This window comes from Bombina bombina, chromosome 5 (genome assembly GCF_027579735.1).
Source record: "Bombina bombina isolate aBomBom1 chromosome 5, aBomBom1.pri, whole genome shotgun sequence".
Taxonomy (NCBI): domain Eukaryota; kingdom Metazoa; phylum Chordata; class Amphibia; order Anura; family Bombinatoridae; genus Bombina; species Bombina bombina.
The window spans coordinates 88,343,023-88,368,821 of record NC_069503.1 but is presented as its reverse complement, the minus strand read 5'-3'; the positions used below and the strand labels follow the sequence as shown (position 1 = coordinate 88,368,821).

The 25,799-nt window shown below is 35.8% G+C and overlaps 1 protein-coding gene across 1 annotated transcript in view; it reads right to left on the bottom strand.

The window, feature by feature from the left end:
* LOC128659941 (oocyte zinc finger protein XlCOF6-like) overlaps positions 1 to 25,799 on the bottom strand; it is a 75,058-nt gene that overhangs the window by 4,532 nt on the left and 44,727 nt on the right. The window contains exon 3 of the mRNA XM_053713531.1: positions 511 to 626. Coding sequence (XP_053569506.1) covers positions 511 to 529 — 19 coding nt within the window. The 5' untranslated portion in view covers positions 530 to 626. The remainder of the gene's footprint in view (positions 1 to 510; positions 627 to 25,799) is intronic.

Here is a 25,799-nt window from a genome sequence, read left to right as displayed (position 1 = left end):
TAATAAGTGTGAGATGTTTTGAGAGGGTGTGGTTGTTTGATTTATATAAATAGCCAAAAACTTTATTAGCTTAATAATAATAATAATAATATTAATAATAGTCACTGTAAAATTAAACACACAAATCAGTGGTGGTTCTGGGGTGGGGAACACTGGGTGAGTTGTGGGTGTTCCACACATGGGAACAAGGTAGGCATAAGTGTACTTATAAGTGTTCCATGAGTGAGGTCAGGGCAGGGGAAGGTGGAGTTGCAGGTGTTCTGAGTAATGAACCAGGTCTGGGGGTGAGGTTAGGCAGTTGTTGGACATGATCTGTCTAAAATGACAGAGGGGCAGTAGTATGTTTTACCCTCCTCCTCAGCCCAATGGGGGTTGCACCTTCTTTATAATGTCACTGACACAAATGTTCTTAAAGATGCAGATATAAATATAATAGTTTATATTTGTTTAATGAGTGATTTATTTTATTTTCACAGTAATTAAAGTCAGCATAATATCTATTTTACTCACCTAACACATATGAGTTCATGCTGATAACAGGCTCCAATGCCTGTGCTCAGGAAGAAGGTTCCCTTATTCACTCCAGTTACATTAATATCTGATATCTCTCAGTGCTTTGGCCGTGTCTGTAAAAAGTATATTAAATGGTTCAGACAAATAATAATAAATAATGGTTCTGATTAACTGTACGTATGGTATAAATAAAGGCACGCATAACAATTCATGTGATACAGATCAGCTGTTTATGTTATTACATATGTGATATTGATTCAGCACAAGCATTTAGTACAGTTAGCTCTGTGGGTGTTACAGTTGCCCTTTAAATATGAATCTTCCCAGATCTATACAACATAATGGTAGAAAATTCGGATTATCCTAAATTATAAAGGTATAATCTAGATTTCATTAAAGACACAGAGACGAGTATTTTGCTTTCTTTCCTTTACTACTTAAATGCAGTCTTTAAAAGTATACATAAATTAATACAAATAACTGTCAATATTTGAAAAAGACAGTAAAAACAGAGTACAGACCAGTGACCAATAGAAATGGAGAACTGGTTAAACTAGAACAAAGTGACCAATCAGCTTGACAATATAACCTATAAACTGTCCAATATACAGCAGCAAATCCTCTTTCTTGGCATCTGTTGAAGGAAAAACCATGTCCATTATGAAAAAATAACTCCAAACAAAAAGGCAACAAAGGGTAGTGAAGAGGAGAATCTTGCAGAAGCAGACCATCCATGAAGAAATATCCAGATTATTTGTAGAGATTGATGACCAAATGGAATCCTGTAGAAACTGGGGAGAACTTGATTGAAGATATGTCTTTTCACTCAGATGAGAAGGGACAAAACCGCTTAAAATGATATCCTTGTTAAGGATTGGTAACTAAAACAAATGAACAATAAAAAGATTAATGATATGATAATACATGTAAGGGAGGGAGAAAGTATATACACATAAAATAGAGGAGGGAAAATACTCGTCTCTGTGTCTTTAATAAAATCTAGATTATACCTTCATAATTTAGGATAATCTGAATTTTATTACAAGACCAGAGACTCATATTTTGCTAGTTTAAAGCAACTAACAAAATAAATTAATAGAGGCATGTTCAATGGGTTTAAAATAAAATTGTTTAAAAATAGAATCTGAAGACCAGTCAGAGGCATCCAAAATTTGTTGTAGGGTAGCAGCTTTCAAAAATGCTTTAGAAGCGGCTGATCCTCTAACAGAGTGAGCAGAAAAAGACAAATCAATACATGCTTCACTCATAACCCATTTAACCCACCTGGCAATAGTGGTAGAAGAAACAGGATGATGAGGAGGAACAAAAGATAACAAAAGTTGATTAGAAGAAGAAGTATGAAAGGAAGAGGTTCTACGTTAGTATTCTTTTAAACATAAAACCACACAGAGAAAAGGTTCAGAAGGTAAATAAGGATAGAATATAGAAGTTGAAAAGGATTTAGTTCTTTTAGAAATAAAGAAAGTAACACCTTCAGGAGTGAAACGTTTAGAATTAAAATCTAAAGCTCTAACATCTGAAACTCTGCGAAAAGATATTAAACATAAAAGGGTAGCTAATTTAGCAGAGAGTTGTTTAAAAGATAAAGATGCGTTAGAAGGCCAAGATTTAAAAAAACAAGGTCAACATCCCAAAAGGAAGAATATTTAGGAGCAGGAGGTCTTTTAAGTTTAATAGCTTTCATTAATTTGCAAATTAATGGATGTTGGCCCGCTGGAAAATTATTAATAAAAGAATGTTTAGCAGAAATAGCAGATCTAGAAACATTAATAGTTCTGTAGGCTAATCCTGAATCAAAAAGAGACGTGAGAAAATTAATAATAGTAGTTACATCAACTGAAAGGGGATCCAAACCTCTTTCCAAGCACCAGCTAGACCATCTGGTCCATGCGGAAAAATAGCATTTTTTGGTCCCAGGGGCCAGTGAATCCTGAAGGAGTTCTTTAGCTTGTTGTGATAAACCTTGGAGAGATGAGGATTGCCCGAAATTGACCATGCTATGAGACGAAGGGATCCTTGAAGGATAAGATCGTGAGGCTGACCTTCTGGATCTGACAAGAGTAGGGGGAAAAAAAGGAAGAAGAACAGGATGGTTGACAGACAGTTCTAGAAGAGATGGGTACCAGGGTTGAGATGGCCAAAGGGGAGTGATTAGGAGAATTGAAAGGAGTTCCCGACGAACTACTGATATGGTTCTCTGAATCATGGAAAATGGAGGAAACGCATAAGCTGTCTGAAGAGGCCAGGGGTGAAGAAATGCATTGATCGCCAAAGCATCTGGATCTGGGCGCCAACTGAAGTAGGGGTGAATCTGAAAATTCAGTCTCGAAGTGAACAGATCCATCGAAAAGGGACCTCTGAGAGACTGAAGCGAATGAAAAACTTGATGATGAAGTTTCCAATCGCTGGAGTCTGTCAGATACCGAGAACCCCAATCCACTGCAACATTGGTTAAACCTGGAATATATTCTGCTCTGACAGAAATATTTCTGTCCAAACAAAGATGAATGAAATCTTTCGTAATAATTGATAAATCTCTTGATGTTGTACCACTGAGACAATTCAAATAACGTACTGCAGAAATATTGTCCATTCTGAGAAAAATGGACACTGGAAAAGAATCTTTGACAAAACTTCTGACTGCAAAAGAGCCTGCCAAAAGTTCTAAGCAGTTGATATGAAAACGTTTTTCTTCCGAAGACCATTTTCCGCCCGTGATTGAAGGGCCGCAACGAGCTCCCCAACCCGAACGACTGGCATCGGATTCTATAATTAGATCCAGGGATTTTCCAAAAATGGCTCTCTCATTCCAAGCTTCTATATGGGAGAGCCACCATGAAAGTTCCTCTTTGGCTTCTGAAGAAAGAGGAATTAAGTGGGAATATGAGAGACCTTTTTGAAGATGAAAGATTTTCAAATGTTGAAGTTCCCTGTAATGAAGAGGAGCAGGGAAAATAGCCTGAATAGAGGATGAGAGTAACCCAACTATCCTGGCTATAGTCCTGATGGGAACTAAAGATAAAGAAAGAGTTTTTGAAATTTCTCTCTTGATATTCAGAATTTTCTCTCTGGGAAGACTGAGTGTAGAGTTCAATGTGTCTATTTGGAAACCTAAAAAGGTTAAAGATTTGGTTGGAGAAAGAACTGATTTCTCTTTGTTGACTAAGAAACCTAAATTTTCCAAAATATACATAGTAAGATGGAGTTGAGAATTTAGAATGACAAAATTCTGATTCATTATCAAAATATCGTCTAAATAAATGATGAGGCGAACGCCTCGTAGACGAAGCCAAGTAATGATAGGTTTCATTAATTTGGTGAAGATCCAAGGAGCTGAAGATAAACCGAAGGGCATACAAGTGAAACTCCAAATTTTGTCTTCCCAAGAAAATTTCCTGTGTTCTTGAGCTACTGGAACTGTAAGATAAGCGTCTGTCAGATCTAATCTGACTAGAAAGTTGTTGTCTAGAAGGCAATCCCTGAGAAGATGGATACCTTCCATTTTGAAATGTTGATAAACAACGAAAGAATTTAAGGATCTTAAATTTATAAATGGTCGAAATTGACCATTCTTCTTTTTTACGAGAAAAAGATTGCTGAGAAAACAATTTTGAGGATTTAAAGCTGGTTCTATGGCTTGTTTTGATAAAAGGTTTGAAATTTCGTTTTGAACCAAAATTCTGTCTGAAACTGAAAATTTTATTGGAAGAGGAAGAGAATTTTGGAAAGGAGGAGAAATAAAATCTATAAAAAGACCTGAAACAGTATGAAGAACCCATTGATCTGTAGTGATCAGGTTCCAATTGTGTGCAAAGAGAGATATTCTGCCTCCTACTATGTTTTGGGAAGAAACATGAAAAGGAAGAAAAGAAAGATTTACCTTGAGGGGTACGGGATCTTTGTCTTGAACGTTGAAGTCTTGGGTTCCAAAATCTTCCTCTGAAATGGAAGAAACCTGAGGAGACTGGATTCTGAAATTGCCTTTGTTGTTGGCATTGTTGACTTGAGAATTGAGACCGATTTGGGTATGAAGCACGGCCGGGAAAGTGGCCTCTACCTTTCCCAGCCTGCTCAGAAAAATGATCTTGATAAAAGATCTTTTTCATAGACTTTCTTACATTATTTAAATTGGAAAAATTATTAACTTAACTGTTAAGTTCTTTGATAAAAGTGTCTCTGAATAAAAGGCCATTTGCATCAGGATGAATTTCATTTATAGCAAAATCACACACTCTGGGGTCAATTCTTCTGAGAATGTTAAGTCTACGTTCTGTGTACATTGCTGAATTAGCATTCCTTAAAAAACTGAGCATTCTTTGAAGCCATTCTCTCACAATGACTGGATCTAATAAAGAATTGTCATAAACCGCTTGCTCAGACAAATCAAAAAGTTTTGATAAGGGGCCAATGGTATCTAACATTTTGTCTTGACATATTTTCCATGTCCTATCCATCCCTTTTTTAAGTTTAAATCCTGGGGAACCTTTAAATTTTAAAATTTTTGGATCAACCTCTGGGGTACAACTTGCATTGTTAGGGAGAATCGGTCTGGGACATTCAGCCCTCATTTTATTACGGGAATCCCTTTTTAAAGGCTGGCGAAGTTGGTAATCAATAAAATCTGCAATGTCTGCAGAAGGACACCACTCTGCAGATCTTGGATGATGCAAATCATCTGCGTTAAACCTAGGGTTACCTAGACAATCAAAAAACTTTCCCTTTTCAGAATCAAGGTGTTTAGATTTTTTCAAACATTTTTTAAATCTTTTAATCTTCGGAGAAGCCGAAGAATCTTCAGAGGAAGAATGAGATAAATAATCCTCAGACTTAACCAAATCCAAAGAGGAATCTGAGTTATATTCAGTATCAGAACAAACATCAAAATTGTCTTTATTTGCCAAAGCCTCTCCCATTAGTGACCTCTTGGGAGTAGAGGAAATAGCAGGTGTTTTTCTTCCTTTCCTGCAAGGAACACAAGAACCAGAGACAAGTTGGCGAGATTTTTTAACCAATTTTTTACTTGCCTTAATACCACTAGAAACAGGTCTTTTTCTTTTTATAGCCTTTTTTGAGGATTTATTAATTAAAAGGGTTATTTTCTTCAATATTGAATTCATGGAAACGTCAATCATTTTTTGAACACCTTCAGAATTAAGTGAAGGGTTTAAATCTGAAGTCTGAGACATATTGGAATAAAATAATATATATTATAAAACTACAGTTTATTAATACATTTATTTTAAAAAGTACTAACTAAATAATTTACCAAAATAATTTTTTTTTTATATATAGAATTGACCCCAAAGAATATGACAGAAACAAATGAATTAATATAAAACTTTTAAGGTGTAATAAACTTCTTGGGCAGAAGATGGAGACACAGACCAATAAATATTAAATAATGAAACCGGATCAAATAACTTTTTTGTCCGGAGCGCAACAAAGTAACTGTTATGTCAAATGGCAGCCAGCTGTTATGAGGAGAAAAGGGGCGGGAAAAGCAGAGGCGGAACTACGCAGTGAAAAATGGAGAGTCACTGCACATGCGCACCGAAGCTGACAATCACAAGAAGGACGTCGGAAGAAAAACAGCCTAAAACGGAGAGTAAAGGCAGAGGAAAAAACGAAGATTAGAGGGGCATAAAATGTAATTAAGAGGTTAGATGCAAATCGGAATATGTAAATAAGAGAGGGGAATACAAGGTATAATATTTAACCAACGAATTAAAAACAGATATTAAATAAAAAACGGACTAACTACCTATACATAATAAAAGATGTTTAAGAAAACTGATAACAATTAAATAACAATAACAATGAAAATAAATAAATTTAATAATATTGAGTTTAATAATGATGAGCACAATACTTATCTTTCCTGAAGCAGTAAAAGAAAGAGGATTTGCTGCTGTATATTGGACAGTTTATAGGTTATATTGTCAAGCTGATTGGTCACTTTGTTCTGGTTTAACCAGTTCTCCATTTCTATTGGTCACTGGTCTGTACTCTGTTTTTACTGTCTTTTTCAAATATTGACAGTTATTTGTATTAATTTATGTATACTTTTAAAGACTGCATTTAAGTAGTAAAGGAAAGAAAGCAAAATATGAGTCTCTGGTCTTGTAATAAAATCTAATTAAGTGGGGCCATATCACAATGTTACAAATATATTATAATCTTTGTTTTCTATCAATTATATGAAACAATATTTTCTCCTGAAAGAAATTTTAAATATTTGTTTTAATATGTTATATTGTATACTGCAGTATTGGTATTGTACTTCCTACTAATTATCACTGTCAGACATTTTGTCATGTGCTCCACCCCCAGTCCTTTAACTTCTCTTAGTCAATACTGAGTTGTGTTAAATCACACTGCAAGTGGATGTGGGAGAGATAGGCATTAAAATGTTAATTTCAATAGTTTTTTGGATAGAGTTAAGAAAAGAAAGAATTTGTGTTTACATAGAGTGATAATATAATGAGATATGTTATTTTGGCAAATTCAGTACATTTAAAGGGACAGTCTATTCAAAATTAAACCTTCATGATTCAGGTAGGGCATGCAATTTTAAAAAACTTCCCAATTTACTTTTATCATCAAATTTGCTTTGTTCCCTTGGTGGTATTTTTTTAAAAGCTAAACCTAGGAAGGCTCAAACTGATTTCTAAACCATTGAAAACTGCCCTCTAATTCAGAGCATTTTGAAAGTTTTTCACAGTTGGACAGTACTAGTTCATGTGTGTCATATAGATCACATTGTGCTCACTCCCGTAGAGTTATTTAGGAGTGTTCTAGAAGAACAAGGAAAAACAGATGCGCCACATGGCCCAATATTGTTTGATCCAAGAAAATATTGTTTGTATGTAGCAATTACACTCACATGTGTTGAAGCACCTCAGTTGGAACTGTTAGAGCAGTCTGGGATCTATAACAGTCACCCAGAAGACCGACCTCCTGAAATTATTATAGGGTCTGTAGTGAAGAAATATAAAAGACACAAAGTGCCAATATGGCCTAGTACTGTTTAGCCAAAGTTATATGCAGACGGATATAAAGGTTTGCACTCACATTTGTTGTAGCATCTCCATTGATGCTAATAGAGCAGGCTGGGGTCAATTCAGTCACCCAGCAGACTTAGTTTCAAGGCAATCAGGAAAGTCCAGACCTTACAATTTACTCCTCTCATTGGCTGACACGTGTCAGACAATATAATTTTCTCCACTACAAAAAGACCCTATAATAATCTCAGGAGGTCGGTCTTCTGGGTGACTGTTATAGATCCCAGACTGCTCTAACAGCTCCAACTGAGGTGCTTCAACACATGTGAGTGTAATTGCTACATAGAAACAATATTTTCTTGGATCAAATAATATTGGGCCATGTGGCGCATCTGTTTTTTCTTGTTCTTTTAGACCGCTGTTCCTGGATCATCATAGATTGCTGCCTCCATCAACACTCACACCAGAGACTTTTATTTATATACTTACATTGTGGATACAATCATCTATAGATATCATATTGTATATCTCATATATATATATATATACTTATCCTGTGGATTATACCATTTAGGATTACTATATCTGTCATTTCAGCATAATTATAACCGTGCCATTTAATATTGCATTTATTTATCACATTTACATATATTTGATTCTCTAAGTGGTTTACTACAAAACATTGGATATATAGTATATTGTGACATTAAGGATAAACATACTTATACCTATCCTAATTCTTATAATACATTAATTAGTTTTTTGTTAATACTGACACTATAGAAATACTGTGATACCAAGGGCGCCCCCTATATTAATTTTGTATTTAGGAGTGTGCATTGATTGGCTTAAATGCATGTTTGTCAAACGCACTCAGATAGGAGGGCAGTCTGCAGAGGCTTAGATACAAGGTAATCACAGAGGTAAAACATATATTAATATAACTGTGTTTGTCATGCAAAACTGGGGAATGGGTAATAAAGGGATTAGCTATCTTTTTAAACAATAAAAATTCTGGTGTAGACCGTCCCTTTAAAAGGACCATAACATATAGAATTACAAAACCACAGATGCATAATAAAAATACAATGCAATAAAACTTACTATGAATTTAAAAAGAGCAATAGGTTGTTTTCTGATAAATGTAGTTTTGCACCTGTACCATGTGACAGCTATCAGCCAATAACAGACTCAAATTTTTATATAATGTGAACTCCTGCATATGCTAAGTAGGAGCCGGAGCCTCAGGTCATTTAAAAGGCTGTGTACAAATTAATAATGAAAATAAATTACAACCAGCAAACAGTTATTTTACATAAAAACTAAAGCTAAAGGTGAAATTTCCCATACACTTTATACTATTTTATACACTGGTAAAACAAGTCATTAAAAACACATTAAAGGGACAGCAAAGTCAAAATTACACTTTTATTATTCAAATTTAAACAACTTTACAATTTCATTCTATTATCAAATCTGCTTTATTCCCTTGGGGACCTTTGTGACAAAGCTAATAATGCACTATGGTGCGCTAGCTGCTGATTAGTGGCACATACAAGCCTCTTGTCGTTGGCTCACCTTATGTGCTCAGCTAGTTCCCAGTAGTGCATTGCAGTTGCTTCAATAAAGGATATCTAGAGAATGAAGCAAATATCATAATAGGAGTAAAATGGAAAGTTGTTTAAAATGATATGTTCTTTAGAGGTAACTCCTTAGGCAAATATTAGGTCTAGGGCTAAAGATCAGTATAATAAGTATGTTGGAGAATTTTTCTATGTAAATTTTGTATGCTGTCACGAAAATTGGTATTTTTCTGAATTTTGTATTGTTAAAAACAAAGAAATATTAAAAAAAAAAAAGATATGTTCTATTTAAATAATGAAATACATTTGGGGTTTCTTGTTATTTTAAGTGAAAACCAAATTTACAGGACACTGTCCCTTTAAGTCTGTGATCATGTGACATAAACAGCAGCAGCTGAAGGTGCAGAATACACTTACTAAGGTCTTTACTAACAACAAGAATCAGTCACAGATCAGTGGGATAAACGTTCTAATGATAAACAGGTGCAGCTAATAGAAATAAGAAATGTATTATAAAATAACCTCATTAGAAATAAAATAATATGCAGATCACAAGATATTTATGATTAGATCAGTATATGTGATGAGACTGATACAACAGGGCCATAAGCTGAGTGATATTTATTACTGGAGCAAATAGCAGATTCACACTAATATTAAATGAAAATGGTTTATCTACAGTTAATTATAAACCTATTGGGAAATACAGGATTCTAATTGGCTGATACTTAAAAATCTGTTGCTCTCTGGTTCCTCCTGTGATATCACTGAGTGTTACACAGATATTTATACTAATGTGGGAGTGTCGCCTTTCTCTGTGTGACTCACATGAGTACAACTTGACAGTTGTGAGACAATGAGAGGGTCACACCTAGACTTTTGTTCTCATATAGATGTCTATTGTCCCCTCTGGTGTCACATGAATACAGAGTCCCTGTACCCTCTCAGGGTGTTATTATCATATGGATAAGTAAGGAGGAAACAAATGGTTTATTTAAATGTGAGAGATTTTTCAGTTGTGTCCCAAAATATCTCAGGATACAACATTATATTATGTTATTATTGATGGAGATCGTTATTTTAACACAATTTAGATTGCAAACAGATGTATAATATTAACATTTCATTAGATACATATGAGATACAATGGTGAGTATTTAAATACTAATAATTTGACCCTTTTATTGTTTGTTCACTAACTGTATTATCTAATGTTTCTTTTTCTAATATTTCTAGCATACATTATCTATCTATATCTATATATATATTGCTGTACTCTACAACTAACTGTGTGATGTTGTAATTAGTCACTGTATTACTTTTTGTATTTAAAAGAAGCTCCCATCAGATATGTAACATTTATTTCTATACATATAAATATATACTTATATACACATACACAAAACATATTGCTGTGTCATTTTTTAACATAAATCCATACTTTGCAAAAGCCTAAAATGTAAGATTTTACCAGAATTTCTAAAATAACAGACCTGCAGTTTTGTGTGTTTGTTATAACTTGCATCATTTAGCATTTTGTTAAAATAAGAAAATAGTAAAAAAAAAAAAACTACATATAAATTGTTAAATGTCTGCAAAGCTGCATATATTTAAATTAAAAGGGTCAGCTTTATATTTTTAATGTATAACTATTTATACTTCTTAAAAACAGACAAAATCCAATATAATGTTATCCAATTGTTTTTACATCTAAATGTTACCACACTCAGTACTTTTAGATTGTTAGTTCCGTTTTTTAAAGTGACAGTCAACACCCAAAATACACTTACTTTATTGTAATAGTTGCCACAGATTAGTCCATACATCGTTATTTACAGGAGTACTCCACACAAAATCGCAACTTTTTTTGTAAAATTTTATTGCCGTTTTGAAGAAACAGCTTCTTTCGCGTTTTTTTTAAATGCTCTCGTGTCTGGCAAAGTTGATGACGTCAGGAGGCCGAGCTTTTTAGCTTAACGCATGCGCATTCTCTTTTCTTTGTGTCATACATTGGGAACCTTTCCCTAGTTCCGTGCATAAAAAGGCTGAGAGCGACGATTTGAACAAACTGCGCATGCATAATTGACCGTGAACGAGCAGGAGTCGTCGTGGCCGACACTCAGGAGATTTGCGGAGAAACTCATGATCAAAGTGACATAGATGTAGGAGGAGTTTGAGATCCATGTTTTTTTAAAAATGGCACTAAACTTTTACAAAAAAAAGTAGCTATTCCGTGTGGACTACTCCTGTGAATAACGATGTATAGATTAATTGGGTGGCAACTATTACAATAAAGTAAGCGTATTTTGGGTGTTGACTGTTCCTTTAAACAAAAAAAACCATAGATCTGCATTGAAGTCAAATTAAATTTGTATGTAAACACATTTTATCTCAACAGGAACAACGGATGTCCACTGTGAAAAAATGCACAAAGTGCTATATATTTTATTAAAGGGACATTATACACTCATTTTTTGTTTGCAGAAATGTTTTGTAGATTATCTATTTATATAGCCCATAAAGTTGTTTTTTTAAAAAAATGTATAGTTTTGCTTATTTTTAAATAACATTGCTCTGATTTTCAGACTCCTAACCAAGCCCCAAAGTTTTATGTGAATACCGTCAGCTACCTACTCCAGCTTGCTCCTGTTTGTGTAAGGGGTCTTTTCATATGCAAAAGAAGGTGGGGAGGGGTGGAGTGTCTTATTTGCCAATTGCAGTGGGCTTTCCAGCTACCTTTTCAACAGAGATAAACTCAGAGCTTCTAAGCACGTTTTTAAACAGTTTTATACTGGATTTTTATATTAGTATCTGTGGATCTTATTCTTTATAGTAGTGTCTATTACATGCAGTTAAATGAAAATGAGTGTATACTGTCCCTTTAAGATAGAAAGAAAAAGGAAACCATATAAAGTACAGTTTAGTTTATATTCCAAAATTTACAATATCTTATTTGGCATTAAGCTAAGCTGTACACGGCTAGCGCAGGTTAAAATCACATCATAGGAAATTAGATTCACAAGTTTACTTATTAATATAGTCACAATGGGCCATAGCCCTAATTAACAATTACACAAATATTTGTCATAGTGTAGGTAAATAATTAGTGGTAATTATATAACTACTGGAATAATCCTAAGCAATATGACAAGACAAAGGGACAGGGATAACTATTTAAATATAGGTGTCTTCTGTAACGTATTTAAGTAAGGGTGTGCAATCATATCACCCTACACATACACTAAAGTATAAGGCAAACTTATCTGTTCACAGAGTTAATTAATGATTCTATTACTCCCTTAAAGGGACATTATACACTATTTTTTTCTTTGCATAAATGTTTTGTAGATGATCTATTTATATAGCCCATAAAGTTTTTATTTTTTTGAAAATGTATAGTTTTGCTTATTTTTAAATAACATTGCTCTGATTTTCAGACTCCTAACCAAGCCCCAAAGTTTTATGAGAATACCGTCAGCTACCTTCTCCAGCTTGCTCCTGTTTGTGTAAAGGGTCTTTTCATATGCAAAAGAAGGGGGAGGGGGAGTGTCTTAATTCCCACTTGCAGTGGGCTTTCCAGCTACCTTCTCAATAGAGCTAAACTGAGAGCTTCTAAGTAAGTTTTTAAATGGTTTTATACTGGGTTTTTATATCAGTATCTGTGCATCTTATTCTTTATAGTAGTGTCTATTACATGCAGTTATATGAAAATGAGTGTATACTGTCCCTTTAAGTAACAAGTAATATCTACACACCTACCACTCTTGATCAAATATTTTTTTTTAAAAAGGAATAGTTATAGTGATTTACCTACTATGTTAGTAATCTCTATCGGATTAACACAGTACCTAATTGTGACTAATATTCCTATGTGCAGGTTTTATACCGTATTAAATGGATGGGAATAAACCATAGAGTGAAGACATTCATTCATAATCCCCATACAAACTAAACTCCTCTATGTGCTAAACTCCTACAATCCGGGAGCTATATTATGTTTAACATTATCTAGATTTCCCCATCCATAACTTCCCCATGTGATTATAGTTCAGGCGCACACAAACATAAAAAGGAGATGGAACTCCAAGTGCAAAACACCCCTAACACGTGTTTCACATAAACGCTTCTGAAGCGCGTATTTTACCCTGCGCTATCGCTGTACAGCTTAGCTTAATGTCCCTTGTTTGCTTCATGTAACTAAGTTAATCTAAATAATTATTTGTGTCCACAGTGCATCTCTGTTATAATTAACCACAGCTATATTTTATAATTTAACTCTTTCACTCCCCACAAACCTTTTTCTTATAGTTTTTATCTCAGTCTGAGCCCCTTTCACAGCAACTCCAGTCAATAAGAACAGATGTTTTTTAAATTAGAAAACAATATTACAGCCAACTCTAATTAAATACATGAACAAAACATTTATAAGAAACAGTTTCACAATTGATTTTTTAATATGTTTAAAGTCTATCATGGAATAAACTAAATCTCATCCACAGGGATAGGAAAACATGACAATAATGTATTCAGTATTAGTCAGTAGAGTCCCTAATGTGTCTGAATACAGCCTATTCACTTACCCAAGGCTGCTAATTTATAAGATGTGCAGCTAATAATTTCATGCCATTTTTATTAGTCATATTTAATATCTATATTCCTCCATTTAATAACAATTATAAATGATTATTTAGATGACTATTTAATCTTTTTCATTATTTAAATTGTGTGATTTGAGTTTAATTGTAAACTTTTTTTTTAAATGAGAAAACTATTGTGTTTTATTAACCAATGAACTGAGCTGCACAAAACATTCATATTAAAAAAAATGTTGTGCAAACAAGCCAAAAAAATGCTACTGAAATGAGAAAGAAATGGCTTTTTAAAAAAATCTAAGGTATTTTTTATAGTTTAGAATAACAGTGTTATATCGTCCCTATATCAGTCATGGGGTGTTTATTTGGAAGAAAAAACAATAAAAAAGGTTTATTTTATGATTTACAAAAAACAAGATATTCAAATTTTAAAGCCAAATAAAAATCTGTACAATGAACAAGTAAAATGTTAGCTCTCTCATAGTCACATCTTCACATAGAAAAAAAAGACTATATGAAGTTACAAACACAGGATCATATTCCCCTATAGATTTAAATGAAGCTTCGTTTTAAATAAAACAAAAAAAGCTACCAGCACAGGATGCAGTGAAATATATGTATGTTCTATCCTGCCGGTGGTGTTGTGTGCGGCTGCAAGTCGCCGATATCAGTTGTTCATTTGTCTTGATGAAGGCTTCTATGTAAGCCGAAACGTCGACCTATCTTTATGACTTACTAATGTTGTTGTTAAAAACAATAAACTAACTTTGATGTATATAAATCCTGAGAGTGCCCTCCCTTTCCTAGCTCTTATGTATTTCTATACATATGTATGTCTGTATTTATATGTGTATATATGTCTGTAAATACATAGATAAATACATATGTATAGAAACACATGCATTTAAATTTATATAAATACCTATTTCTTTCATGTAATTGGCAAGAGTCCATGAGCTAGTGATGTATGGGATATACAATCCTACCAGGAGGGGCAAAGTTTCCCAAACCTCAAAATGCCTATAAATACACCCCTCACCACACCCACAATTCAGTTTTACAAACTTTGCCTCCTATGGAGGTGGTGAAGTAAGTTTGTGCTAAGATTTCTAGGTTGATATGCGCTTCTCAGCATTTTGAAGCCCGATTCCTCTCAGAGTACAGTGAATGTCAGAGGGATGTGAAGGGAGTATCACCTATTGAATGCATTGGTTTTCCTCACGGGAGATCTATTTCATAGGTTCTCTGTTATCGGTCGTAGAGATTCATCTCCTACCTCCCTTTTCAGATCGATGATATACTCTCAATTTACCATTACCTCTACTGATAACCGTTTCAGTACTGGCTATCTGCTATATGTGGATGGGTGTCTTTTGGCAAGTATGTTTTCATTACTTAAGACACTCTCAGCTATGGTTTGGCACTTTATGTATTTATATACAGTTCTAAATATATGTATTGTACTTATATTTGCCATGAGTCAGGTTTATGTATATTTCCTTTTGCAGACTGTCAGTTTCATATCTGGGAAATGCATTTTTTAGGAAAAAACATTTTCTTACCTGGGGTATAGTCTTTTTTCAATTGACTGTTCTTAAAATTTGCGGGCAAAATTAGACTCGCGAGGGTATATTAGACTCGCAAAGTATATTGCGTCATTTTTGGCGCAAGATTTTTTGGTGTGAAGTTACGTTCGATGACACAAATTCATAATTTCCGGCGTCTTAGTCGACGCTGAGTCCTTTCACAAGGTTGTGTCTTCAATGACGCGAGTGTGTCATTTCCGGATGTTGTTAGCGCCCAAAAAAATATTTCTGTTTGTGTTGTGCGTCATACTTGGCGCCAAATATTTTCATTATTTAAAACCCCATTTCTATATGCCGCTTGCCTTTTTCTCTATCAGAGGGCTATGCTGTTTTTTTCCCATTCCATGATTTGTAATAGCTGCCATGATAAGCTTTTACATGCAGAGAATGTGTCCATCAGTAATAGTACATTGCCTGTTGTTGTTCCTTCAACATCTAATGTACAAGATATACCTGTGAATTTAAAAGATTTTATTGCTGATTCTATTCAGAAGGCTTTGGGGGGTAGTTATCAACGTGTCAACTTTCCTGCCTTCGCCGGCCCAATACGCCCGCCTAAGCTCGCCTCACATCGCCGCCGCGGACCTGAAAAATTTCGCCTAAGTTATCAAATAAAGCTGTCAAAAAGCCGTGGGGCGATGAGCAGCGGACTGTGAGAGTTATTACTCATCCGATCTCGCTGCTCTTCGGCTTTTTTACAGCTTTCTTGCTAGCCTGTCACTAAGCACCCACACTAAACTACACTGTTCTACCCCCTATACTGGCGCCCCCGGAGCCCCCCGCAACTAAATAAAGTTATTAACCCCTAAACCGCCGCTCCGAGACCCTGCCGCAACTCTGATAAATGTATTAACCCCTAAACCGCCGCTCCTAGACCCTGCCGCAACTCTGATAAATGTATTAACCCCTAAACCGCCGCTCCCGGACACCGCTGCCACCTACATTATACCTATTAACCCCTATCCTGCCCCCCCTACACCGTCGCCACCTATAATAAATTTATTAACCCCTATCCTGCCCCCCACTACACCGCCGCCACTGTAATAAATTTATTAACCCCTAAACCTTAGTCTAACACTAACCCTAACACCCCCCTAACTTAAATATTAATTAAATAAATCTAAATAATATTTCTATTATGAACTAAATTAATCCTATTTAAAACTAAATACTTACCTTTAAAATAAACCCTAATATAGCTACAATATAAATAATAATTATATTGTAGCTATCTTAGGATTTATTTTTATTTTACAGGCAAATTTCAATTTATTTTAACTAGGTACAATAGCTATTAAATAGTTATTAACTATTTAATAGCTTACCTAGCTAAAATAAAGAGAAATTAACCTGTAAAATAAAAACTAACCTAAGTTACAATTACACCTAACACTACACTATACTTTAATAAATTATTTCTATTTAAAACTAAATACTTACCTTTAAAATAAACCCTAATATAGCTACAATATAAATAATAATTATATTGTAGCTATCTTAGGATTTATTTTTATTTTACAGGTAACTTTGTATTTATTTTAGCTAGTTAGAATAGTTATTAAATAGTTATTAACTATTTAATAACTACCTAGCTAAAATAAATACAAAATTACCTGTAAAATAAATCCTAACCTAAGTTACAATTAAACCTAACACTACACTATCATTAAATAAATTAAATAAATTACCTACAAATAACTACAATTAAATACAATTACATAAACTAACTAAAGTACAAAAAATAAAAAAAGCTAAGTTACAAAAAATAAAAAAAATAGGTTACAAACATTTTAAAAATATTACAACAATTTTAAGCTACTTACACCTAATCTAAGCCCCCTAATAAAATAACAACCCCCCCCAAAATAAAAAAAATGCCCTACCCTATTCTAAATTAAAAAAGTTCAAAGCTCTTTTACCTTACGAGCCCTTAAAAGGGCCATTTGTGGGGCATGCCCCAAAGAATTCAGCTCTTTTGCCTGTAAAAGAAAAATACAACCCCCCCCAACATTAAAACCCACCACCCACATACCCCTAATCTAACCCAAACCCCCCTTAAAATAACCTAACACTAATCCCCTGAAGATCATCCTACCTTTAGTCGTCTTCACTCAGCCGAGCCACCGATGGAACTGAAGAGGAGACCCGGACCGGCAGAAGTGATCCTCCAAGCGGCGCTGAAAAAGTCTTCCATCCGGGCGATGTCATCTTCCAAGAGGCGCTGAAGAAGTCTTCTATCCGGGCGATGGTATCTTCCAAGCCGGGTCTTGAATCTTCATCCCGCCGACGCGGAACATCCTTCTTTACCGACGGACTACCGACGAATGAAGGCTCCTTTAAGGGACGTCATCCAAGATGGCGTCCCTTCAATTCCGATTGGCTGATAGGATTCTATCAGCCAATCGGAATTAAGGTAGGAAAAATCTGATTGGCTGATTGAATCAGCCAATCAGATTCAAGTTCAATCCGATTGGCTGATCCAATCAGCCAATCAGATCGAGCTTGCATTCTATTGGCTGTTTCGATCAGCCAATAGAATGCGAGCTCAATCTGATTGGCTGATTGGATCAGCCAATCGGATTGAACTACTTTTGCCGGTCTTTGATAACTAAGGCGAATCAGCCTCGCCACAAATACGCTGCGGAATTCCAGCGTATTTGAGGTTGACGGCTTGATAACTAGGCCCCTAGGTCTGCTATGCCGCCTTCTAATAAACGTAAGAGGTCTTTTAAAACTTCTAATAAAGTTGATGAAATTTCAAATGACCGACAACCTAATAATTTATCCTCCTCTGATGAAGATCTATCTGATTCAGAAGATCCTTCCTCAGATGGTGACACTGACAAATCTACTTATTTATTTAAAATGGAGTATATTCGTTCTTTGTTAAAAGAAGTGTTGATTACATTGGATATTGAGCAAATTAGTCCTCTTGAAATTAAAGCTAGTAATCATTTATGTTCTGTTTATAAACCTCCTGTGGTTACTCCAGAGGTTTTTCCAGTTCCTGGTGCTATTTCTGATATGATTTCTTAGGAATGGAATAGGCCTGGTACTTCTTTTATTCCTTCTTCAAGTTTTAAAAAATTGTATCCTTTGCCAGCAGTTACATTGGAGTTTTGGGAAAAAATTCCCAAAGTTGATGGGGCTATTTCTACTCTTGCTAAACGTACTACTATTCCTATGGAAGATAGTACATCCTTTAAAGATCCTTTAGATAGGAAACTTGAATCTTAGCTAAGGAAAGCCTATTTATATTCTGGTCATCTTCTCAGGCCTGCAATTTCTTTGGCTGATGTTGCAGTTGCATCAACTTTTTGGTTGGAAAATTTAGCGCAATAAGAAATGGATTCTGTTTGTCTAGCATTGTTCGCTTGCTTCCACATGCTAATCATTTCATTTGTGATGCCATTTTTGATATCATAAAAATTGATGTTAAATCTATGTCTTTAGCTATTTTAGCTAGGAGAGCTTTGTGGCTTCAATCTTGGAATGCTGACATGACTTCTAAGTCTAGATTGCTATCTCTTTCTTTCCAAGGTAATACATTATTTGGTTCTCAGTTGGATTTGATTATTTCAACTGTCACTGGGGGGAAGGGAGTTTTTGCCTAAGGATAAAAGACCTAAGGGTAAATCTAAAGCTTCTAACCATTTTCGTTTCTTTCGACAAATTAAGGAACAGAAACCTAATCCTTCCCCCAAGGAATCTGTTTCCAATTGGAAACCTTCTTCAAATTGGAATTAATACAAGCCATTTAAGAAACCAAAGCCAGCCCCCAAGTCTGCATGAAGGTGCGGCCCTCATTCCAGCTCACCTGGTAGGGAGCAGATTAAGATTTTTCAAGGATATTTGGACAAATTCTGTCCAAAATCAATGGATTCTGAGTATTGTGTCTCAGGGGTATTGAATAGGATTCAGAGTAAGACCTCAGGCTCAGGCTTTCCTGAAGTGTGTTTTAGACCTGGAGGTTTCAGGGGTAATCATGCCAGTTCCGTTTAAGGAACGGGGTCTGGGGTTTTATTCAAATCTATTCATTGTCCCAAAGAAAGAAAATTAATTCAGACCAATTCTGGATCTGAAAATGTTGAATTGTTATGTAAGAGTACCAACTTTCAAAATGGTGACAATAATGACTATTCTGCCTTTTGTTCAGCAACGGCATTATCTGTTCACAATAGACTTACAGGATGCATATCTTCATATTCCGATTCATCCAGATCATTATCAGTTTCTGAGATTCTCTTTTCTAGACAAGCATTACCAATTTGTCGCTCTTCCTTTTGGCCTAGCGACAGCTCCAAGAATCTTTTCAAAGGTTCTCGGTGCCCTACTCTCTGTAATCAGAGAACGGGGTATTGCGGTGTTTCCTTATTTGGACGATATCTTGGTACTAGCTCAGTCTTTACATTCTGCAGAATCTCACCTGAATCAACTAGTGTTGTTTCTTCAAAAACATGGTTGGAGGATCAATTTACTAAAAAGTTCTTTAATTCCTCAGACAAGGATCACCTTTTTAGGTTTCCAGATAGATTCAGTGTCCATGACTCTGTCTCTAACAGACAAGAGACGATTAAAATTGGTTTCAGCTTGTCGGAACCTTCAGTCTCAGTCATTCCCTTCAGTAGCTATGTGCATGGAAGTTTTAGGTCTCATGATTGCAGCATCAGACGCGATCCCCTTTGCTCGTTTTCATATGAGACCTCTCCAGCTTTGTATGCTGAACCAATGGTGCAGGGATTATACAAGGATATCACAATTAATATCCTTAAATCCCAATGTTTGACTATATCTGACTTGGTGGTTAGATCACCATCGTATAGTTATAGGGGCCTCTTTTGTTCGTCCAACCTGGACTGTGATCACAACAGATGCGAGTCATTCAGGTTGGGGTGCTGTTTGGGGATCTCTGACAGGACAAGGGGTTTGGAAATCTCAAGAGGCTAGATTACCAATCAATATTTTGGAACTCTGTGCGATTTTCAGGGCTCTTCAGATTTGGCCTCTGTTGAAAAGAGAACCATTCATTTGTTTTCAGACAGACAATATCACAACTGTGGCATATGTCAATCATCAGGGTGGGACTCACAGTCCCCAAGCTATGAAAGAAGTATCCAGGATACTTGCTTGGGTGGAATCCAGTACTTGTCTAAGTTATGCGGTTCATATCCCAGGTATAGACAATTGGGAAGCGGATTATCTCAGCCGTCAGACTTTACATCCGGGGGAGTGGTCTCTCCATCCAGATGTGTTTTCACAGATTGTTAAAATGTGGGGTCTTCCAGAAATAGATCTGATGGCTTCTCATCTAAACAAGAAACTTCCCAGGTACCTGTCCAGGTCCAGGGATCCTCAGGCGGAAGCAGTGGATGCGCTGACACTTCCTTGGTGTTACCAACCTGCTTATATTTTCCCGCCTCTAGTTCTTCTTCCAAGAGTGATCTCCAAAATCATCATGAAGCAATCGTTTGTGTTGCTGGTGGCTCCAGCATGGCCTCACAGGTTTTGTTATGCGGATCTTGTTCCGATGTCCAGTTGCCAACCTTGGCCACTTCCATTAAGGCCGGACCTTCTGTCTCAAGGTCCATTTTTCCATCAGGATCTCAAATCATTAAATTTGAAGGTATGGAAATTGAACGCCTAGTGCTTAGTCATAGAGGTTTCTCTGACTCAGTGATTTATACTATGTTACAGGCTCGTAAATCTGTTTCTAGGAAGATTTATTATCGAGTTTGGAAGAATTATATTTCATGGTGTTTTTCTCATAAATTCTCTAGGCATTCTTTTAGAATTCCTAGAATATTACAGTTTCATCAGGATGGTTTGTAAAAGGGTTTGTCTGCAAGTTCCTTGAAGGAACAAATCTCTGCTCTTTCTGTTTTATTTCACAGAAAGATTGCTAAACTTCCTGATATTCACTGTTTTGTTCAGGTTTTGGTTCATATCAAGCCTGTCATTAAATCAATCTCTCCTCCTTGGAGTCTTAATTTGGTTTTGAAGGCTTTACAGGCTCCTCCGTTTGAGCCTATGCATTCTTCGGACATTAAACTACTTTCTTGGAAAGTGTTGTTCCTTTTGGCCATCTCTTTTGCTAGAAGAGTTTATGAATTATCTGCTCTTTCTTGTGAATCTCCTTTTCTGATTTTCCATCAGGATAAGGCAGTTTTGCAGACTTCATTTAAATTCTTACCTAAGGTTGTGAATTTTAACAACATTAATAGAGACATTGTTGTCCCTTCCTTGTGTCCTAAGCCTAAGAATTCTTTGGAGAGATTCTTACATTCTTTGGATGTGGTAAGAGCTCTGAAATATTATTTTGAAGCTACTAAAGATTTCAGGAAGACTTCTAGTTTATTTGTTATCTTTACTGGTTATAGGAAAGATCAGAAGGCTTCTGCTGTTTCCTTGGCATTGTGGTTAAAGCTTTTAATTCTTCAAGCTTATTTTGAGTTGGGTCAGGCCCCGCCTCAGAGAATTATAGTTCATTCTACTAGATCAGTCTCCACTTTGTGGGCTTTTAAGAATGAAGCTTCAGTTGATCAGATTTGCAAAGCAGCAACTTGGTCTTCTTTGCATACATTTACTAAATTCTACCGTTTTGATGTATTCGCTTCTTCAGAAGCAGTTTTTGGTAGAAAAGTTCTTCAGGCATCTGTTTCAGTTTGATTCTTCTGCTTATGTTTTAAGTTTTTTCCTTTCATTTATGAGAATAAATTTATATTTTGGGTTGTGGATTAATTTTTTTCAGCGAAAAATGGCTGTTTTTATTTTATCCCTCCCTCTCTAGTGACTCTTGCGTGGAGTTCCACATCTTGGGTATTGCTATCCCATACGTCACTAGCTCATGGACTCTTGCCAATTACAAGAAAGAAAACATAATTTATGTAAGAACTTACCTGATAAATTAATTTCTTTCATATTGGCAAGAGTCCATGAGGCCCACCCTTTTTATGGTGGTTATGATTTTTTGTATAAAGCACAATTATTTCCAAATTTCTTTGTTGATGCATTTTACTCCTTTCTTTATCACCCCACTACTTGGCTATTCGTTAAACTGAATTGTGGGTGTGGTGAGGAGTGTATTTATAGGCATTTTGAGGTTTGGGAATCTTTGCCCCTCCTGGTAGGATTGTATATCCCATATGTCACTAGCTCATGGACTCTTGCCAATATGAAAGAAATTAATTTATCAGGTAAGTTCTTACATAAATTATGTTTTTTATACATGTGTTCCTATGGATCCCTATGTAAAAGCACTTTTTTTTAACAACTGACATCTCATATCTTTCAGCACTTATAACTTTTATTGCAATTTTTTAAAATATTTTTTATTAGATAGTGTTATTATGAGTGTAACTGCACTTTTAAATTTCCTTTTAAGTCTATGATCATGTGACAAACAGCAGCAGCTGAAGGTGCAGAATACATTTACTAAGGTCTTTATTAACAACAAGAATCAGTCACAGATCAGTGGGATAAACGTTCTGATGATAAACAGGTGCAGCTAATAGAATAAGAAATGTATTATAAAATAACCTCATTAGAAATAAAATCAATTTATGCTTACCTTATAAATTTATTTATTTCTTGACATGGTGAGTCCACGGGATCATCAATTACTGTTGGGAATATCACTCCTGGCCAGCAGGAGGAGGCAAAGTGCACCACAGCAAAGAAAGAAACAAAAGAATGCCAGGAGAATTTATGAGGAAAACACCAAGAAATATAAGTCTTCCAAACTCGATAATAACTCTTCCTAGAAACAGATTTATGAGCCTGTAACATAGTATCAATCACTGAGTCAGAGAAACCTCTATGACTAAGCAATAAGTGTTCAATTTCCATACCTTCAAATTCAATGATTTGAGATCCTGATGGAAAAAAGGTCCTTGAGACAGAAGGTCTGGTCTTAAAGGAAGTGGCCAAGGTTGACAACTGGACATCCGGACAAGCTCTGCATACCAGAACCTGTGAGGCCATGCTGGTGCTACCAGAAACACAAACAAATGTTCCATGATGATCTTGGAGATCACTCTTGGAAGAAGAACTAGAGGCGGAAAGATACAAGCAGGTTGGTAAAACCAAGGAACTGCTAATGCATCCACCGACTCTGCCTGAGGATCCCTGGACCTGGACAGGTACCTGGGAAGCTTCTTGTTTAGATAGGAAGCCATCAGATCTACTTCTGGAAGACCCCACATCTGAACAATCTGAAAAAACACATCTGGATGGAGAGACCTCTCCATCGGATGTAAAGTCTGACGGCGGAGATAATCCGCTTCCCAATTGTCTACACCTGGGATATGTACCACAGAAATGAGACAAGAGCTGGATTCCACCCAAGAAAGTATCCAAGATACTTCTTTCATAGCTAGGGGACTGAGAGTCCCACCCTGATGATTGACATATGCCACAGTTGTGATATTGTCTGTCTGAAAACAAATGAATGGTTCTCTCTTCAACAGAGGCTAAACCTGAAGAGCCCTGAAAATAGATAAAATATTGATTTGGTAACCTCGCCTCTTAAGATTTCCGAACCCCTTGTGCTGTCAGAGATCCCCAGACAGCTCCCCAACCTGAATTATACGGTGGTGATTTAACCTCCAAGTCGGAGAAAGTTGAACATTGGGATTTAAGGATATTAATTTTGATATCTGTGTATAATCCCTGCACCATTGATTCAGCATACAAAGCTGGAGAGGTCTCATATGAAAACGAGCAAAGGGGATCGTGTCCGATGCTGCAGTCATGAGACCTAAAACCTCCATACACATAGCCACTGAAGGGAATGATTGAGACTGAAGGTTCTGACAGGCTGAAACCAATTTCATTAGTCTCTTTCCTGTTAGAGACAGAGTCATGGACACTGAATCTATCTGGGAGCCTAAAAAGGTGACCCTTGTCTGAGGAATCAAGGAAATGTTTGGTAAATTGATCCTCCAACCATGTCTTTGAAGAAACAACACTAGTTGATTCGTGTGAGATTCGGCAAAATGTAAAGACTGAGCTAGTACCAAGATATCGTCCAAATAAGGAAACACCGTAATACCCTGTTCTCTGATTACAGAGAGTAGGGCACGAGAACTTTTGAAAAAATTCTTGGAGCTGTCGCTAAGCCAAATGGAAGAGCAACAAATTAGTAATGCTTGTCTACAAAAGAGAATCTCAGAAACCAATAGTGGTCTGGATGAATCGGAATATGAAGATATGCATCCTGTAAGTCTATCGTGGACATATAATGACCTTGCTGAACAAATGGCACTCTTACAAAACGCTTCAAAATTTTCAGATCCAGAACTGGCTTGAATGAATTTTCTTTCTTTGGGACAATGAATAGATTTGAATAAAACCCCAGACCCTGTTCCTGAAACGGAACTGGTATAATTACCCCTGAAAGCTCTAGATCTCAAACACACTTCAGAAAAGCCTGAGCCTTCACTATATTTGCTGGAACGCGTGAGAGAAAAAATCTTCTCACAGGAGGTCTTACTCTAAATCCTATTCGATACCCTTTGAGACAATGCTCTGAATCCATTGATTTTGGACAGAAACTGCCCAAATGTTTTGGAAAAATTTTAATCTGCCCCCCACCAGTTGAGTTAGAATGAGGCCGCAACTTCATGCAGACTTGGGGGCTGGCTTTGGTTTCTTAAAAGGCTTGGAATTATTCCAGCTTGAAGAGGGTTTCCAATTGGAAGCAGATTCTTTAGGGGAAGGTTTGGATTTCTGTTCCTTATTCTGTCAAAAAGAATGAAAATGATTAGAAGCTTTAGATTTACCCTTAGATCTTTTATCTTGAGGTAAAAAAACTCCCTTCCCCCAGTAACAGTTGAAATAATTAAATCCAACTGAAAACCAAATAAATTGTTACCTTGGAAAGAAAGATATAGTAATCTAGACTTAGATACCATGTCAGCATTCCAATATTTGAGCCACAAAGCTCTTCTATCTAAAATAGCTAAATACATAGATTTAACATCAATTTTGATTATATCAAAAATAGCATCACAGATAAAATGATTAGCATGTTAAAGCAAGCGAACCATGCTAGACAAATCAGGATCTGTTTCCTGTTGCGCTAAACTTTCCAACCAAAAAGTAGATGCAGCTGCAACATCAGCCATAGAAATGGCAGGCCTGAGAAGATAGCCAGAATATAAATAAGCTTTCCTTAGATAGGATTCAAGTTTCCTATCTAAAGGGTCCTTAAAGGAAGTACTAGATTCCATAGGGATAGTAGTACGTTTGGCAAGAGTAGAGATAGCCCCATCAACTTTGGGTAATTTCTTCCCAAAACTCCAAACTAATTGCTGGCAAAGGATACAACTTTTTAAACCTAGCAGAAGGAATAAAAGAAGTACCAGGCCTATTCAATTCCTTTGAAATCAAATCAGAAATAGCATCAGGAACTGAAAACCTCTGGAGTAACCACAGGAGGTTTATAAACAGAATTTAAACGTTTACTAGTTTTACTATTAAGAGGACTAGTTTCCTCAATATCCA